Source organism: Miniopterus natalensis, chromosome 10, assembly GCF_054644295.1.
Source record: "Miniopterus natalensis isolate mMinNat1 chromosome 10, mMinNat1.hap1, whole genome shotgun sequence".
Lineage (NCBI taxonomy): Eukaryota > Metazoa > Chordata > Mammalia > Chiroptera > Miniopteridae > Miniopterus > Miniopterus natalensis.
In genome coordinates this window covers 75,338,318-75,356,917 of record NC_142090.1, presented here as the reverse complement: position 1 = coordinate 75,356,917, position 18,600 = coordinate 75,338,318, and the positions used below count along the sequence as shown (strand labels likewise).

Below are 18,600 nucleotides of genomic sequence, written 5' to 3'. Positions count from 1 at the left end.
GTAGTTCAGTGAGGTGACATCTAGATGAGAGTGTGCCCTTACCCTGTTCTTCTCAGCACCTTGCCTTTCACTAATTTCTCTTTTTAATATGTTTTTATTGATTTCAGAGAGAGGAAGGGAGAGGGAGAGAGAGAGAAACATCAGTGATGAGAGTCAGCATTGATCGGCTGCCTCCTACATGTCTCCTATTGGAGATTGAGCTGCAACCCGGGCATGTGCCCTGACCATGAATGGAACCGTGACCTCGTTCATATGTCAATGCTGCTCAGCCACTGAGCCACACTGGCTGGGTGCCTTTCACTAATTTCAATTGCTGACCTCAGAGATGTGCAACTGGAATGTCAGCTTCCAATGAAGGCCCTGGAGTGCCATTAAGAAACATAGCTTTGGCCTTTGGATCTGGACATGTTAGCACTGCCCAAGTGAAATAGGAAAGGAATGTGCCTTGGCATCAGAATTAAAGGAGAAGAGCGGTGGCATATTTCCTATGGAATATCCTGTGTCTGCTCTAAACCCACAGTAGCTATACAAGGTCCATTTTACCTACAGAAAACTAAAAACCTACAAAGTAAAATCATTTGGCTAAAGATCTAGAGGGTCATTCCTGGCTCTGAAATGTCAGAATGCCTCTAGATATGTAGTATATCCAAATTACAAAAACTTGGCTTAGTCAATAGGTCATCTGAGTGGATCACATATATTTAAAGATAAAAAAGAGACCTAGATCCTTTCCTACTAAGCCCAATCTCAGTTCAGTTACAATTTATAGAATTTATTGAGTACCTACTAGGCGCTAGGGCAAGCCTATGCATTCCCTTCCCCACTGGTTCTCAGTTTTCGCTGTGCACCAGTGAAAAGGACCACCTAGGGGAGCGTTGAAAACTACAGATGCCCAGACCACCACTTCCGAGAATCAGATTCAACCAGTTTAGAGCAGTTGATTCTAATGTGAAGCCAACATTGAAACCTTCCATGGCTAAAGCCACCGTCACCGCCACCACCATCACCACCATCATCACTACCACCACCACCATCACCATCACTACCACCTCCACCATCACCACCACCACCATCACCACCACTTCCACTACCACCATCCCCACCATCCCCACCACCTCCACTACCATCACCACCATCCCCACCATCACCACCACCAGTCTGCCTAGTTCTGTGGCAAATCCCAACAGGTCAAACTTACATAAGTGGCCTCTACTTTCCTTCATCCCCAGAGAAGATGGGACTTAGAATCAAAGCCCACTCCCACTCCAGGGGTAAATGGAGTTAGGACTAGGGATAAAAGATTAGAAAAAGAGCAAAGAGAAGGGAAAGGAATTAAAGTGATTTATGCTTATTATCTCATTGATTAGAATTACCACCCCATGGTGAGGAAACTGTAGCTCAAAAAGATCAAGTAACTTGCTAGGTCACTCAGCCAGTAAGCAACAAAACAAGAATTTAAATCAGTCTCTCACCCCCAAACCTATTTTCTTTCCATGCTGCACTCCCCATCCTGAAAGTCTAACTTCAAGGCTCCGTGCTATATACATCACCTCCATGTCCATTACCAACCAGATATAAATCCGGGTGCCGGGGTCATGCCTCCTTCCAAGGGCTGTCTTTGTGCAATCGATTTGCAGGAGTGGCTCCTGTTGACTTTTGCCCTACTTAATCTTTAATACTGTATTAGTTAGGATTAGCTTCTACTCCGTGGGAGAGAAAATCCAAAATAAGAGTGGTTCAGTGCAGACAGAAGTGTATTTCTTTCTTATGTAAAAGAAGCCCAGAGGTAGGTGGTCCAGGGGGATTCCACAGTGTCCGAGACCCAAGCTTCCTTTATCTTTTTCCACTTTGCTCAACACATGGCTTCCTTTTCATGGTCCAAGATAGCTTCTTGAGTTCCATCCACTATGTCAAATTTCAGCCAGAAGAAATAAGAAGGGGCAGAAAAGGGCACAATCCCCTCCTTTTAAGGACGCTTCCTATTAAATCACACTCACCGGGACTGCTTACATCCCGCTGGCCAGAACTCAGTCACATGGCCACCCACACCTAGCAGGCTGGGACACGCAGCCTTTATTTAAGTGAGCATCTGCCCAGCTGAAAGAGGTTCTTTTACTAAAGAAGGGTATGACAGGACAGTGGCAATTAAGCCTCAGGCACGTGTTCCTGCCTGGTGCTCCAGTCTTCCCCTGAGCATCATCAGCCTAACAAGTTTGGGAGCCTTATTAGTCCTGCGCTCCTTGCACCAATTTCTCTTGCTGGTTGCACAGCTTTTATCTTTTACCTCAGACTGCTGAGTAATAATGCACCTTCCATTCTGTCATTTCACTCCTGGGCTCCACCTTTCTAACTGAGTAGCTCAGTACTGAAAACTTATGGAATCAGGACTGAGCTCCTTTGGATGCTGTGATTTGACCTCCTGGTTTCGCACTTTTGAGTCAGCTTTTAGACGTGTTGATTTCACTAGTTAGGTCAGGCAGGACTGGGAACCCTCCCCTAGTACCTACAATTGCCTGTCCACCCTAGCACAGTATCATCTTGCAGGGCTCCCGCTAAAGCTATGACTTCAGTTTCCTCATCTGTAAAGTGAGAAATATCACAGTGCTCACCAGGAGGGGCTGTTATGGAAATTAAATGAAATAATACATGGAAAGCATAGAACAGTGAATGGCATGTGACAAGTACTCCATACATGTTAGCTGTTCAACCTCACTGCCCAGCACCACAAATCTGGTTCCTGGACTTCCTAAGTGAAGGCAGAGAAATGCAGGAGCCACGACTACTGCTGATGAGAAGAAAAACCTCAGTACTTGCCCACTGCCTTTCTTGAACCCAGATGCCCATCGCCAAGAAGACTGAAGAGTCTCAGCCCAGCAGCTGAGCTCCCTGTTTGGTAGATTCAGGAAGTGAAGTGTTTGGGGAATTAGCTTAAGAATTGAATTCTATTGAAACAACATATAAGTAGAAAATTGGCAATATTAGATGCATATGTCATGGGGCTCCTACTCCAATTGCCAGGGGCGGGGGTGGGGAGGGTCCTGTACTTTTTGTTCACTGTCAAATCACCAAGACTCCAGGTGAGGACCTTCTCGCTGCTCCCCTAAACAAACTTTCTATCTAGGAACTACTTCTGCAATATTTACCCTCACTGGCTTCCTCAACAAGATCTACACTTCTTTTACTGATCCCTCTTCCCTTTGCCCTACAGTTCCTACTGCACAGTGACTGGCCCATAGTAGGCTCTCAAATATTTGCTGAACAAATTCCTCCTTGACTGAACCCTCCAAGGTTGGATGGAGACAGAGTATCTGATGGGTGCTCAGATCGCTAACCCTGGGGAGAGCTAGAGGAATGGAAAAGAAATGTTATACGTCATCTGTATCAAGCCCTGTCTCCTGTCTATCTCATAGGGCAGGAAAATGGAGCTAGGAAAACAATGGATACAGATGACACAGGTATGTGGGGGCAGAGCCCCAGCTACAAGCTTCATCTTCCGTCTTCCAGTCCAGCGCTACTCACACGTGGCACAGATGCCCCTTACTTCCCAGGGGCATGGCTTTGCGAGGCCTGGGAGGCCGCAGGCAGCCCCTCCTCAAGGCGGGGCCCAGGATTCAGACCCAGGCCTCCATTTCTGATCTCAGCAGACCACTGGCAGGGTTTGACATCCATACTTCACTGGGGCTGGTCCCTTCATGGATTTTCTATTCAACACGTCAAGGGGTGGGGCCTGCACCGACTTTATGGGGGACACCCTAAAAAGGGAGCCCAGACCTCCCCTCCTCCTCTACCCCAGGGTTCCTTGCAGGCCGCGTGTTCCCACCTTCCTCTGGGCTCCAGCCAGCCGGTGGCTCCTGCGCGGGTCTCCGTGCAGCTCGGCTCCCAGCGCCTTGATGAGGCGTGTTTAATCTTCCACCCGGATTATTTAACCTCGGCATCCTTGTTAACAAACAGCCATTATTAACGAGAAGCGAGACCACATGGGGTGGGCTTCTACAGACAATGCTCTCTCCCTTGGCCTTTCTGCGAGGAAATTCATAATCCTCAGCAACTCGGCCGCCCCAGCCCTCCCGCCGGGCCCGGGGGCGAGTCAGGAAACTGAGTGGAAACCGGGTGCTCCGGGCCCTTACCCGCCATCCCCGCGGCTGGAGGGCCTGCGCCCTGCAAGGCGGAGCTGTGTTTCTCCCTTCCTTCCCTGCCTCCCTCCCTGGCTCGCGCTCCCGAGGGACTGCACCAGCGCGTTATAAATTTTACCTTTCCAGCGCGCAGGAGAGGCGCGAGGAGGCTGTGTCCCGGCTCCGGGCAGCCGGTCCCCGAGGACACCAATTAAAGGCACTAATTGGACAGCAATGCATCAAAGTCGTTCCCGGGAGTGGGTCCTCGGAGCGCCAGGAATCCATTAGTTGGGCTTTTGTTTCAAAACACAGAAATACAGAGGAAGACAAAAAAAAAGGAAAGAAAATAATAAACGCCACCTCGAAGCTGCCGGGAGGGCGCGCGCGCTGGGCCGCGTGGACGCCGCAGCCTTCGCCGGGGGCCTCTCGCTCTGGGCTCTGGCTCCAGGCTCCGCGCATCGAACGACCTTTCCCGCGTCTCTGCTCCGAGCCCACTTCTCTCAGATCCCCAAAGCGCGCCGCCTGGAAAGGCTCCGTTTCCCCTGGGCCCGCGCCCAGGGCGCGTGTAGACGCGGCGCACATTTGTAGCTGAGCGGGCGTGTGCCGAGGGGGGGTAGGCAAGCCCACCGCCCCGCGCACACTCTCCTGGGCCTTCGCCTGAACCCGCCGACGAGGCGGGCAGACACCTCCAGGAGGCACAGGTCGCCTCCGAGTCCTGCCGCCACCACGCCTGTCCTGGGCTGTGGCGAGGCGCAGGGACGCGCGCGCCAGGGTGACCGCGGGGGAGCGGCCTCGCCAGGAGGGGCGGTTTCAGGAGATGGAGAGGACCCTTCCTTGATGGGGGTGGATGGGGTGCTGCTTCTTTTTATTTCATTTTCTTTTTATTTGGAGAATGGGACGCTGCTCACAGGCCCGAGAGGCCGGCCTGGAGAGGGTCCAGGCCCGACAGGACTCGCCGCGACCCCAGGCGCGCTTTGTGTTCCCGGAGGGCGGCGAGGGGGAGCGACCCTAAGAAAATAGGGGCGGTGGGTCTAACCTGCCGTCGGCTTAGGAGGAGGCCAAGTCTAAAAGGAGGCTGAGCCTCCGGAGTGCAGCCACTTCCAGGGACCCCCGCCCGTGCGCGTGGCGAGGCCTCCTGACCTCTGCGACGACGGCCCCAGCGTGTCGAACAGGGAGCCTGTGGCCGGTGGCGGCCGAGACGCCGGCACCACGTGCAACGTCCTGGGGTCGCTGGCGCAGGGCGCTGCTCCGCCGGAGACGAGGCGGGGCCCCGTCCGCCACCGAGGGCCCGGCGGCGGTTTCCCGCCCGACCCGCAGCCGCGAGGTCTTGGCTGGCCGGGGGTCACCGCTGCAGCCCGGGCGCAGGGCGCAGGCTGGCGCGCCCCGCGGACGCGGGAGGCCAGGGGCCGAGCCGGGAGCGTCCCTGGTCCTGCGGGAGCCGCGCCCGCTCCCTTCCCTCGGGGAGCCAGATTGGAACGGCTGCTTTTGATCCCATTTGTTTCTAACCCCGGCATTTGTTTTCCATTTTATAAACGCTTCCCTTTAAGTAATTGTCCCAGTTAACAGCGGATACCTTTCAGCAGCCCTCCCCGCGCTATAAATAATCCGAATGAAGACGCTAGGATATGACTTTCACAAGATTGGACAATTGATTCAATCTGTGACCCGCCACCGCGAATAATATTGGAAGGCTATTTAACCAGATGAAGGCCTAAATTGTCTTGCTTGTATCTGAATTAATTTCTCATTTATCATCATTATGAAGTGATTGGTCTGTTCAAGCTCTTCAGCCTGCTGGAACGGGCTGGATTTAAATGAGATTGTAACACAATTTAAACGCTTGCCGACTTTAACGAGGCCAATTGAGCAGCTGCAATAAATACAAATATTTTTCTAAACAGCCTTGTTTTAAATAATTACTTAATGCTTTCATGTTATTTTTAAGTGGCAATCTTTCTCTCTCTCCTGCTCCCGCACAGAATATCGCGTACTTATTTGCTGAGAGGGCGATTTTGGAAACGACTTGTGTTTCTGTTTGCTTTGTAGACGGTAGCAGTCATTTTGTGATTGGCTTTTCCCCCCTAAGGGTCAACATTTTGGGGTGCCGCAAGCTGGCACAAGTCGCGCCGCTGGGCCTTGGTTTTGCCCTGACGCAGTCTGTTGTGCCTGCCCTGAAGAGCCAGGGAGGAGCTGAGTGATGCAAGAAATGTGCCGTTTGGATCAAGTCGCTCATCCAGATGCGCTCTAGCTGGGTCTTGCAAACGAATCCGTGCAATTGCACTTACAGATGACACCTGGAAGCGTGGCATCGTTTCTGACTTGTCCTGTTGACCAGCATCATCTTGAACAAATCAGGATTCCAGCGTATCCCAAGGTGGCCCTTAGGAAGTTCAATCTGCCTACAGTTTGGCTCCCCTGCAAGTCGACTGGAGTGGGTGAAAGCCGGCTGGGGATTTCTTTGTTAGGGAACCGGTACAGAAAGAGAACCTGGCCACAGCGACTGGTTGACGGTGGAAAAATTAGAAGAAATCCCAATGTTTTGCCCCGACCTCCTTTCCCTCCCCACTGCTATCACTCCTACTGCTCCCTCTCTCACTCTGGGGTGATGTGCACAGAGAGGGTGCTAAGAAAGAAAAGCTCTTTCCGCTTGGAGAATGCCATCCGTAGGGCCACCCTTGACAACTGTCCACTGTGACACCCACGCTCTTCGGCCGACATATGGCGGCGGGTTTCCTCGATTGAGGGATAAAGGAAGCAACCGAGCGGGAGAAGCCTGGGGAACAAAAGAATCTCTTAAACTTTCGGGAAAGGCCTGGGGGTGGGGAGACGCGAGGCTTGCTTTGGGGACCTAAGCTCCCATTTGGGTGACCGCCTAGGGCCACATTCGCCTAGGAGGCCTGGGGTGAAAGGGTGCATTCTGAATCTGCCTGCTGCCTGGGATGGGGCAGGGGGGCTGGATGTCTGGGGTGTGCGGTGCAGGGTTCTTGGCTGGGAAGGCAGAGCCCAGAGAGTCACTAGAGAGGCCCTGCGTGGGGCAAGCCACACTGGGGAATTCGATCAAACTGCAGGCCAGGAAAGAAATGGGGACAAGGGTGGGGGAACCAAGTGATTTGCTATGTAACTGGGCAATTTAATGCCAGAGGTAGGGAGCTGCTGGCCGGAATCATTTCGTCTTTGGAGGCTCTGCCGAGCTCATCTCGATCCTCTTGTTTAAAATGAGCATTATCCCAAACATATGCACTGCAATCAGTTTGGTCACACTTACAAGAACACGCTTTAATAAGGCAATCAATCACCCGCTAACAAGCGAGCGACGGCCGGCGCTGAGCACGCACAGGGGCTGCGGGGCGGCTGGTCTTGCGGGCCCGGCGGGCCGCGGTGGAGCGCCCGTGTGCGCTGCCAGACCCCGCCCGGCTCCGCTCGGCCGAGTGGCCCAGGGAAAGTGTGACTCTGGAGTGAGGGGTCAGACTTCGCGAGGGGTAACCGATGGGCCCCAAAGAGGCTCAGGGCAGGGGAGAGGAAGCTGGAGCCTGGCGCTCAAAGCTGTATGTATGGGCCACTAATTGCTGTGTGAGATCGGGAGCCTCCGTTTTCCCACCTGCGAAATGGGACGGAAACGGAGCAAAGCTAAGTAGAGGCGCCCAGAAAGGTGACCAAAGGATAGCGATCACCCCACGCCAGCCCAGCTGCTTGGTCTAGACTTCCCATTTCACAGGCGAAGAGGCTGCAGCTGTGGAGGGGCAGTGTTTTATTCCTGGTTACCCCCCCCTTCCCCCACCAGCACCCTAATGGAGGTATCAGGCCACCTGCGGCTGCAGGGTGCAGGCGGCCAAACCTGTTTTTCGGTGGTGGGTGGGGGAGGGAGGGCGAGAAGTGGTTCCTAGCACCAAACCGCAAACCTTGGCAAAAGGGAAATTTCATTATGAAGTAATGAGTAATTCCTCCTGGCAAGATGTATTGTTATATCTTCCACTTCAATTTGGAGGAAGAGAGGCTCAATTACCCAGAAAATACAGTCAATTAAAGGCTGCTGATTGGACACGAGGCCGGATCATCGATCTTGCACTTTCCAATATCGCTGCAGACATCTCATTTTCCCTCCCTATTAACTGAAAATACGCCTGGCATTAGGGCACCCCGCAGCCCATGTACCTGTCGCAAGCAATCTCGGCCCAACGCGAAGTAACCGCGAAATTTGCCGGGATTTGGCACCGGGAGCTTCCCGGCTGCAGAAGGCGCTGCGCAGGGATGGGGGCGGGGCAGTGGCGAGTTGGCTGCGGGAAACCTCCGCACCGGGCTGTGCCTGCGAGGGCAGGCTCACTGTGTGCACAAGGTTTTGCTCTGGAGCTCCAAGAAGGAAGAAGGCCAACGGAGAAGTCCACACCTGCCCACGGATACAGCCGCAGGACCCTTGGAGTCCATGCATTCCGAGCTCCCAGCCTGCTGCGGACACCCATCTCTCCCCTGCTCGGCAGGTTCTCCTTTGGGGACCGAGGATGGGACTGAGGTGGCTGCCAAGCACTGCCTGTCCCCTTACCCTGACCAGCACGGAAATCCATCCCCGGAGATGACTGCCAGTTTGAGGAGGATTCACGCCCTTCCATCCCAACCAAGGAGTCCCCCTCCCTCATCTCCCTGAACCCTACTTCTCAGACCCAGCTTGGCCAGCAAACCCAGCTCTCTGCAGTGCTCAAGCTCCGCCCCCACTGCCTCATTAGTCTCTACTTGGGCTGGGGTAAGATCCACGAAAACTATAGTCCAGAGCCAGCTTTCCTCAAAGGGTTGGAGCAAGTGGAGAAGGCGGCATTGCAGGAGTGAGCCCTAAGTGGGGCCAGTGTTCTCTCTACCAGTTTAGCCCTGGAAGGCTCCCAGTATGCACAGAACTAAGGAAACCTGCTCCTCAGGGCAGCTTGGAGCCTGCCTTCTCCACCTCTGGGCAATGTCCACGTGGAGCCTGCCAATGCCCAACGGAGATTTGGGAGACTCTCCATCTGTGGGCCCATCTTTGGATTCCTTCTCTGCGCAAGCCTAAGGTGGCTGAACTAGCCATTCAAAAGGAGTCAGCCTATTGCCTACTGCCAAAAAAATTAAAATGTTAAAGTGAGCATCATGTCCAGCTTTTATTGCAATATGGTCAACAAATTGTAACAGCAAATTCTTTGGGCTTCAAAGGAAAACCAAACCAAATTCATTCCCTACAGGAAGAACCACTCCCTCCCAGCCAGGGTGAAGCTTTCATTGGGGGCTATAGGTTCCTCAAACACTGGCTGCAAAGATGAGTGTGGGAGTTTGGGAGCGGTTCCCAAACACACCCTGGCGAAGGGGAAAGGCAAGCTCCCCAGAACGGGTAGAAGGCTCCCACTAGTATCTGAAAGTCTAGCTCCGGTGGGCAGCTTGGAAGGAAAATGAGAGGAAGAATGATGTAAAATGCCAAACGCAAAGGGGAGGACCAGAAAGCTCCCGGTGAAGGCAAAGGCTGGAAATAGCCTCTAATTTGTCTCCAGACACTGAGGGAGGGAGATGAGGTCCTGCTCCCTAAGCTCTTCCCTGGGCGCCTTGTTAACAGCTCAGCTCTGGCCGGCTGCATGGTGATGATTATACATTCAACATTCAAAAACCCTCCTCACACACATCACTCACTAATCAGGGCGTGTGCTGGGCCCAGGGAGGAGAGGCTGGGTAGAAGCCGCCAAGGTGTCTTGGGGTGGGGTGGGGTGAGGGATATGCAGCCTCCCTGCCAACCTGAAACACAAAGTGCAGGTGGGATGGTGGCAGGGTGCGGGGTTGGAGATGGAGTTGCAAGTTGAAAGATCTCAAGAAGCTAGGAGAGAGGAAAGAGGTTCGGTGCTGGTAGATGGCAGAACCAGAAGATGTGTAAGTGAGGCACCGGGAAGGCAAGAGCCCCCGGGTTCCATGAGAGGGCCGGGATTCTCCGTGGCAGTAAATCATCTCTCTCACTCTCTCCCCTAGATGGCTGGTGCACTGCCATCCACAAGCCCCTTGCCATGCCTTCGAAAAGCTGGCAAAGATTAATCTCTACCTGCTCTGCATACACAGCATTTTGTTCAGAGAGACAGCAATTTCCCTTTCCAGTGCTTGGGCTTGGCTCTGGGGTGAGGGGAGGTGGGTATCCGGGGTGAGGGAGGGGTGTGAGGGGTGGGGGGCTGAGGGGCTGGATATTGGTTGCTTTTGCTGCTAAGTTTGTTTAGATCTGGAGCCACAGCCTCAGCCCGGGTTGGGGGCTGTGGGTCCGACGAAAAATGGCAAAGAGGGGCCGCCCCAGAGGAAGGTCTCTCAGCCTCAGCCATTCCCACTCCTGCTGCCCAAACGCGCCAGCCAAGGCCATTCCTGGGCGTCCCCTCCTCGAGGCCCAGTCCCGCTGGTCCCTCCACTTCGCCCTCGGTGCCCTGGGGGCAGGAGGGGCGCCGGCTGAGTCCCCGGGGGGGCCCCCACGGGTGTCCTGGAGCAGGCAGCCCCTTATCTGGTGAGGGGCACCTCCTCTCTCTGGTCCAGCGCGACAGAGGATGCTTTGCTGAGCACCGAGGGCGCGAAGGTGAGGAAGGAGTCCGAGCGCGAGGTGGAGGCACAGGTGAAGTCCGAGGCGGCGGCGGCGCGGGGCGCCAGCCCGTTGGCCGGGCCGCCGTGGCAGGCGAGGCAGGAGCAGGGGCCGCCGGCCGAGGCGCCCAGGCCGTGCGCGGGGCCCGGGTAGAGCGGCGGGTGGCGGAAGGCGCACAGCAGTTCGGGCCGCGGGTAGGGCGGGGACAGCACGCGGAAGGTGTCGAGCGGGCGCAGCGGGCCGCCGAAGGGCGAGGCGGCGGACGCGGAGGCGGCGCCCAGGCCCACGGGCGAGTAGTAGGGCAGCGGCAGGTGCGACGGGAAGGGGTAGGGCAGGCCGCCCGCGGCCGCCGCGTGGCTCATCATGTACGTGTAGAAGGCGGGGTCGGCCGGGTGCGGCCACGTCATGGCCAGCCGCTGCCGCTTGTCCTTCATGCGCCGGTTCTGGAACCACACCTGGTGGCGGGGGAGGCGAAGGCGCGGTGGGGCGGCTGCGCCGGGCCGGGCGGGCTGAGCCACCGCCACCTGGAGCTGGGCTCCCTCCAGGAGAGGGCCGGAGAGGGTCCCCGGGCCTGTCCTTCCTCCCCTCTGTCCCCGCAGCCAGAGACCCCCGGCTGCCAGAACCCGGTGTCCGTGCTGGTAGAGGGGACTCAGGACGCCCCGGGTTTGAGGCTCCCCAGAAACACCGCCCCTTCCAGCCGCTCTCCCTCGGGACGCTTCCTTGGCACCCCACCCCTGATGTTTATTTGGCTAGGAAAGGGTCGGAGTGGGCCTCGTGGCCGCAGTGGCTGCCTAGGGACTGTCTGGGTAGATCTGCCACACCGGGCGCCTACACCGGGCCGGACACCCCCAGCGCAGATGCCACGTGGGCAGGGAGCCCACAGACCCGATTCCCGGCTGGCGCAGGACTTGGGGACTGGGCGGTGGCGCTTCCCCGCTGAGTGGACGCAGCCCCTCTCCCTGGCCTGCGGAGCGCGTACCTTGATGGTGGTTTCAGGCAGGTTGAGGGCGGCAGCCAGCTCGCATCTCCGCGGCCTGGACACGTAGTTCTCCCGGTAGAACTCCTTCTCCAGCCGCGCAATCTGCTCCCGGGTGAAGGCGGTGCGGTAGCGGCGCATCTGGTCGCTGGCGCTGCAGGCCAGGCCGCCCTGGGAGCCGCCGCCGTTGCTCTTGGCGGCCTCGCTGCCGCCGCTGGGACTGCTGGCCGACGCCTCGGAGCCTGGCCCTGCGCAGGGAGAGCCCAGAGCACAACGCACACACACACAACACAACAGATACGAAAGGTTGCTGAGGTGGGGCGTAGACCCGGGGTGGAAAGGAACTCCCCCCTCTCGGTAGCCTGCTTCTGCTGGGGACCTCAAGGGCGCAGGAATGGAGGGCAGGGGCTCACCATCCGCATGAGCACAGAGCAGCCTAGGCCTGGCGGGCTGCTGTTCCGAAGGCCTCTATGGCCTGCTGGGTCCAGAAACCCCAGACACCTGCCCGGGGCACAGGTGAGATGCAGCCCCTCTGAGCTTTATGCCAGGAGCCAGCAAGGTTGTGCATATGTGACCGACGAGTGAATTGACATGCATCACTGCGCTGGGGGACTGTGAGCCCTGGGTCTCAGTGCATCGCAGGAAGCTGGGCACGGGGCTCTTGTCTTGCTTTTGTGTGGAGGCGTGTGTGGCTTGGATGGCATACGAGTGTGTGCATGAGTGCCCTGCCACCTTAGACTACTTGAGAGGAGCATGGGCTGTGCTAAGAGCATACTATGGGTAGGAAGCCTGGGTCCAGGTGGTAATGGGTGGATGTGAGTACTCAACAAGGAGTTGGCTGCCAAGGCCAGGGGGTGGTATTCTTCCATAGTCCACTCTTCCCAACCACCTCAACAGCTTCGTGGAGGAGTGTCTGCTGGTGGGCTCTCCAGCTTTCCACCCTCTCAGGGAGACTCCCTTCCTGGCCATTCACCACCACCCCACACTAGCCTTTGGTTGGGGAAGGGATCTCCAATTCAAGTCACAGGCCTCCCTCCTCCTTTGAGCCTAACCCAGGGAAGGGTGGGGCTCCTGCCCCCTGCAGCTCCTTTTCCTTTGGGTGGAGAAGTGGGAAGGGGAAGGAAAGGGGGAGGGGGGAGGGCCAGAGCTCTGCCTTTTCAAATGCAACCGGAGACCAAAGGCAATTAGATCATTGGGACCATTTCCGACCTGGCGCCACCGAGCCCGGGAAGTGACAAGGTAATTTGGACCTCTGACCGACGTGCAAACTGGTCGAAGGGCCTCAGCACCCAGGCGGCCCGGGTCAGTCACGATTTTACGGTTTTTTATGGACTCCCTGCTTCCGTGCCTGGATGCGCCTTACACCCCAGCCAGCCACAAACTGCCCGGACCGCGTTTGATCTCACCCATGCGGGGGGGATCGTATCTTCCAGACGCAGTTGAAGCAATACCACAAAACTCTGGGGGGTTGGGGTGCACTTTGAATCCCCCTCAAGCCCTGGGCTTTCGTCTCCCTCCTCCCCCCAAAGCATAGCTATCACCCTCAGCCCCGCCAATGCCGGAGCACAGGAGACCCCCACGAGGGCGCAGATAGCAGGGGAGAATTGCTAAAGTGGGTACCCCCAGCCACCCTGCGGGGGGGGGAATGTCTTCCCCCCTCCAGAACTGAAGTGGAAGGTGCGCGGGCGCGGCGGGAGCCCGGGAAGGGCGCGCGGTGGCTACCTTGGCTGTGCTGGTACTCCGCGTTCCCCGTGGCGCAGTCCGGGGTGCAGCTCACCTCGATTTCTTCATAGAAATCCGACTCGGTGTCCGAGCTGCTCGGTTGCCCCTGGCCCGAGATGCTGTCGGCGGCGGAGGGGGCCGGCGGTCCGGGGCCGAGCACGGCGGCCCCGGCTGCCCGCGGCTCGGTGCCCGGCCCCGCAGCGCTTCCTGCTAGTCCGTCGACCGGCTCCTCCTCCAGGCCTCCCCCGCCGCGCTCCCGGGAGGCCGGAGGACCGGCCCGAGGGCTCAGGCAGCTACGGGGCACCATCTTCTCGGGCGGCTCCGGCAGCGGGCTGCCCACGGCTTCGGACAAATTGGAGACCCTCTTGCCAACCAGAGTGCCAAGCTGTCCCCCATCCAAAAACATAACCATGTCCTTTCGGCTCTCCATCCCAGAGCTCTCCGGAGGGAGGAGGGGGAAAGCCCCAAGTGAGCTCCTAGCCCCCGGGTCCCCGGGTCCCCAGAGGTCCGACAGATCTTGGCTGCGGGAGGGAGAAAGAGAAGCCAGGCGACGGGATGGGCGCGGAGCGGCCGGAGCGCGATGTCGACGGGGAAGGCGACCGTGGCGGTGGGGAGCTGGGGTCACCTTGTGATGCGACCGCTCCTCTGCGCCGCACCGCCTCTGGGAGGAAGCCCCATTGCCCTCTTCTTTCTAAGCTGTCATCCTCCTGGTGCAATCGTCATTACAGTACCGCTGGTGACGCCACTCGGCGAGCGCGAGTGGATAAATAGAAACGTCTGCCACAGCGAAGATGAAAGGAGCCCCGCGGCTAATGGCTCGGCAGTGATGCGCCAGGTGTGGGCCTCGCTCGAATGGGGAGGAGAGTGTGAACACAGAGAGACACACACACTGAGAGAGGGAGACACCCAGGCAGGATGCAAATGGAATTCCGCAGAAAGCAAGCGGGGCGCGCGGCGCGCGGCGAGTACCGCAGGGGCTGCGGGGCTCGGTAATTGAATACGCTTTTGATTTTTTTTTTTTTATTGTGGTTTCGGCTTTGGTTTTCTTAACTTGGTGCCTTGATCTAACACTGATAAGAGAACCCATAACCCTATTTTCGGAGTGTGAAGACCCAGTCACGAGGCTCGATTCTACCGGCCTTATTACAACCGCCTGTCCCTGGCGAGCTAACCTCAAACGGGCTCCAGCCTTTTTACAAGCTACCGAAAAAATATTCCCCGGCCACCCCCAAGTGGTCTGGAGAGCTTGAGCCCGGGGTATCCTTTCGGCTCCCTTCCCCCTCCTCCCTCCTACCCACAGCTACCTCCCTCCTCCTGGGAACCAAAAAATAATAATAACTGTGCTATTTTTCTTCCCTCACAGGGCAAGAGATAAATGTCTTAAATTTTTTCTTTAACGACCCGCCTTGGCTGCTGACTCACAATGTTTGCTGATTTCTTTTGTAATCTCCCCCCTCCCCTTCTAGGTGGCCTCAGGCTTTCTGTGGCCCGGCGTGACCTCCAGGTGTATTCGTAGAAGAAAACAGAAGAAATCGCTCTCGCCTTTGCTCGGGCCTCGCCTACACTTCAGGTATGTAGGGTGGGGAGAGGTTCTAAGAGTGGCCTTTTCTTCTTTTCTTGCCCACATTTTAAGGTATTCATCAGGGTCAACGAATTCCCCCGGAAACAGGTTTTTCGAGTGAAAAAGAGGCAGTGGCTAACATGGCCCCTCGCTGCAGGAAGGCACTGCTCTCACCAAAGGTTTGGGGCAGGGGTCCAGAGTGCTTGAGTCGCAGTATTGGGGTTCACAGAGGTTTGACTCATGGGGTCCCCCTACCCCACCACCTTCCGTCCTGAGAGAGCCATCACCAAATTGCCCAGAAAGAGCAAGTGACCGGGGGCTGTCATGAATCCATGAGGACAGAAGGGGAACCTCCATGGCAGAGCTGGGGGGGGGGGGCATTGGTTGTCCTGATGTCTTTGGGAGCAGTCACCCGCGGGTCTCCTTCCAGGGAAGGTAAACTAGAGCCCATTAGGAAACTGAGCGCTCTCCAGCTCTGGGCAAGCTGTCAGGGCCAGGCAGGTGAGCTGGGTCTCTCCCCACTTCGTGGAGGGAGGGCGGGAGGCAGGCCGCTTTTCCCACTGCGACCCTTCAACTCTCCTTTCTTTGCCCCCTCAGACCTTCTAGCTTTACACCACCCAGGGCTGCCCCCCTCCTTCCCCAAGTCCCAAGACAAAGCCCCGATTTCCAAGATTCTAAAGGAAAATCCCTCCATCGTTACCGTTTTTGTCTACCCCCTGCCTCTCTCTCCTCATTCTTTCTCTTTTTCTCGGCTCTTCCCCCTCTCGTCCTGCCTCAGTCTTCCCATCTGTGGGCTAATGGAGGCGGTGGAAGGAGCAAGGGGCTCACGGAGAGGAGGTTCCCTTCTCACGCCTGCTTCCCACTTCTTCCCTGTTCAGTAAGATGCTCATTAACCTGGGGAAGGGATTCCAGTGGTAATGTCCGCATAGACGTCTCTGCACCGGGGGACTCCCAAAGCCACCATCTGCTGAGCGCTGCTAACCCCCAAATCCTGGGGGGTATTTACAAGGTGAGAGGAGTGGTTGGGAGTGGAGGGGATGGGCTCCCCGAGCCTTTTGCTGCGGTGTGGAGTTTGGGGAGGACTCTGTCCCGCCCTGCCCTTCCCAGCCAGCAGCCAGAGCCTGAGGGGCCATCTGGCTCGCTCTCTTTCCTGCCTGTCAAAGTGGAGCCCCAGCATCTGTGGCGGAGCCACCAGCGCGCCCCGTCGGCTGGGCCCTCCCAAGGCTGGGCCTGGGCGCGCCCGCGCCCCCCTTCCCGGAGCCCTCCACCTCCTCCCAGAGGCCCCCGCTGAGCTCACCTCGGAGGGGCCGGGTCCTCAGAGGGCCTCCCGGCGCCCCCCGCCCCGCCCCCCGTTTTGCACTCAATGGGGGCGCTCTGCGTTTGATCCTGAGCTCTGGGTTTCCCCCGCTAGATGAAAGCGGGGTGGGGTTGAGAGATCAAGAGGCGCCACTGGCGTCCGCTTCCTGGGTCCGGCCCAGCTGAGGGGGGCTGCCCCTTGCGCCCCGGGAAGGAAGGAGGCACAAGCTCGGACACAGCCTCTCCGGGAGGGGGGCCGCGTCCTCTGGGCTTCGGCTGTGAAGCTTCAGGGGCCCCCCATCCGTCTGCCGACTCCCGCCTCCGCGCTTTCAAAGGCGCCCCGACTTCCCCCGCGTTAGGGGCCTATTGCGACCCCCGGGCACAGGAGGGAATCATTTTTAACCAAATGTCACATCTAAAAGCATCCTTTCGTCAACATCACATGAAGAGACACCGGATTTTTAGCAGGAGGAAAGAGAAAACAGGAGGGGACTGGATGGAAACACTTTCTGGGTTTTTCGGGGTGGAGGTTGGGGGTATTTTAAAAGCGGGGTTATCGCCGTGTCTTGAAGGTTCTTCCCAGCACCGATGGAGAAGGGAGGCAAGTTCGTAGAGGGAGTGTCGCCGGCAGCCCCCTAAAACCGGAGAGGGGGTGACAGAGCCACCGAAGCGGGGTCCGGCCCAGCCCCCACCGCTTCTCACCTCCCCCGGCCCGGCGGACCCCTGCCCGCGACCGCCGGCCTGCTGTCCCCTCCCCGCTGGGTGACAGGCTTAGTTCCCGGCGGCTCCTCTGGGATTGAAATTCTCGGGACTTCAAAAGCTCGCGGCCCCGCTTCCTCCGGGCCGGGCGGGGCGGGGCGGTGGGAACCCCGCGCGGCGCGGAGACGGGGCGCGCGCCCTGTTAGAGGGAATCGGGGCCCGGCCTCCAGAAGCGCCGACCCGCTGGAGTCGCTTTGCTTCCCAAGAAAACCCAGCTCCAGAGAGCGGCGGCGCGGGGGGCAGGGGCGGGGGTGGGGGAGCCCCAGTGGCCTGCAGCCCCGCGCGGGTCCCGAGGTCTGCGGCCTGAGCACCTTCCCCAGCCAGGCGCCGGGCCTCCCAGAGGCGATCACAGCCCCGGCCCAAAGGAGGGGGCGAAGAGACTGGCACAAGGACGCAGGGCTCCCGCAGATGGTTCCCCTGCCTCGGTGCTGGCAAAAATTTGATCAGGAAAATAATGGTTCTGCTCTTCACTTTGCTAAAACGTAAGAACAAAGAGAGCTCCCCCTTAAACAATAAGCACCGCTGGCTGTTGCGGATCTTGATCTTGAGCCCTCCATCATCTTCCAGGCCCTGGAGAGGTGTCTCAGGAGCGGGATCGTGGAGGGGTGAGGGGACTTCTGGAGGTCGGTTCTGTCTGGTCCCTGGCAGCTGTCCAGGCCCACCTGGGAACCCAGAGCTCAGAGGCACTGTGGGGTGGACCCCTGCAGAGGCCCTGCTTCCCCAGGCAGGAGACTACACCTGGACCACTTCTCCCATCCCCTTGCCCACCCTTCAGAGGTAGTTGATGGCTGCGTGTGCCTTCGCTGGGAACCAGAATGCGGCTTCTCCTTCCGACAGGCAGAGCCTCTGGATTCCAAAACTGGTTTGGACAAGCACCCCCTTCTCTCTGCGCCTCCCGAAACGAAGGGCCAGGCTTCTGGGACAGGAAATTGGATGTTTTCCGGACCAACTGCCTCCTCCTCAGGCCCTCGGAGCCAGCCCACCTTGCAGCCGCTCTTGCTGCTTCATCTGTTGGCCTGGCTCCTGTAGGCCCGAGCCGGCAGCTTCCCCAGGCTGAGCTGTGGACTAAGACCTGGGCAGCCCACATCCATCACCTGCCCATCCCAGAACTGGAGGACCCAGGGCAGGACTGGAGCCCTGAGGACCTCCCAAAGCTTCAGGCTTGCCCCTGCCCAAGCCCCAAGAACTTGGAAGGACCCAGTTCTGCTCAACGAGCAATTCTCCAACTCCAAGCCCCCAAAGGCCCAGGCATCCCCCTTTCCCACCTTAGCAGAGAAGACACAGGTTTTTTCCTTCACCATTACTGTCCTGAAATTTGCTTTTATTACAAAGTGCATTGATGCCCATTGCTTGTTGAATCTACATAGCACTCCTTTAAAAGACCTCAGCCCGCTGCGGTGCCTTCTCTCCCACAGTGATAGGGTGACCAGTGTGGTCTTGACTCAAATGACCAGGGCCCGGCTGAGTGTCAGAACCTGGACCAATGCTTCTTCCGGGACCTTGCCCCTCCCCATCCTGCAGGGGTGCCTCAGCACCCAACGGTGCCTTAACTCCCCATAAGGCAATCTCCACAGTCCTTTCTGGGATCTGGGCGGTCCCGGGGCCTCTCCGGAAGGGT

At 57.7% G+C, this 18,600-nt stretch overlaps 1 protein-coding gene and 2 long non-coding RNA genes across 3 annotated transcripts; 2 read left to right on the top strand and 1 right to left on the bottom strand.

Moving 5' to 3' along the window:
- Positions 1–10,505: 10,505 nt before the first annotated feature.
- EVX1 (even-skipped homeobox 1) lies at positions 10,506–14,639 on the bottom strand. Its single transcript, XM_087821427.1, has 3 exons — positions 13,367–14,639; positions 11,648–11,892; positions 10,506–11,123 (listed from the first exon to the last, which is right to left on the bottom strand). The coding sequence occupies exons 1-3, from the start codon at positions 13,794–13,796 to the stop codon at positions 10,590–10,592; spliced, it is 1,209 nt and encodes a 402-aa protein (XP_087677553.1). The 5' UTR covers positions 13,797–14,639; the 3' UTR covers positions 10,506–10,589.
- Positions 14,640–15,340: 701 nt separating this feature from the next.
- On the top strand, positions 15,341–17,094 carry LOC148092301 (uncharacterized). The gene is made up of 3 exons (XR_015715196.1): positions 15,341–15,428; positions 15,806–15,936; positions 16,796–17,094. It is a non-coding gene; the product is annotated as an uncharacterized LOC148092301 (long non-coding RNA).
- A 173-nt stretch (positions 17,095–17,267) lies between these two features.
- LOC107540340 (uncharacterized) lies at positions 17,268–18,065 on the top strand. Its single transcript, XR_001603500.2, has 3 exons — positions 17,268–17,464; positions 17,550–17,587; positions 17,820–18,065. It is a non-coding gene; the product is annotated as an uncharacterized LOC107540340 (long non-coding RNA).
- The last annotated feature ends 535 nt before the right edge of the window (positions 18,066–18,600 follow it).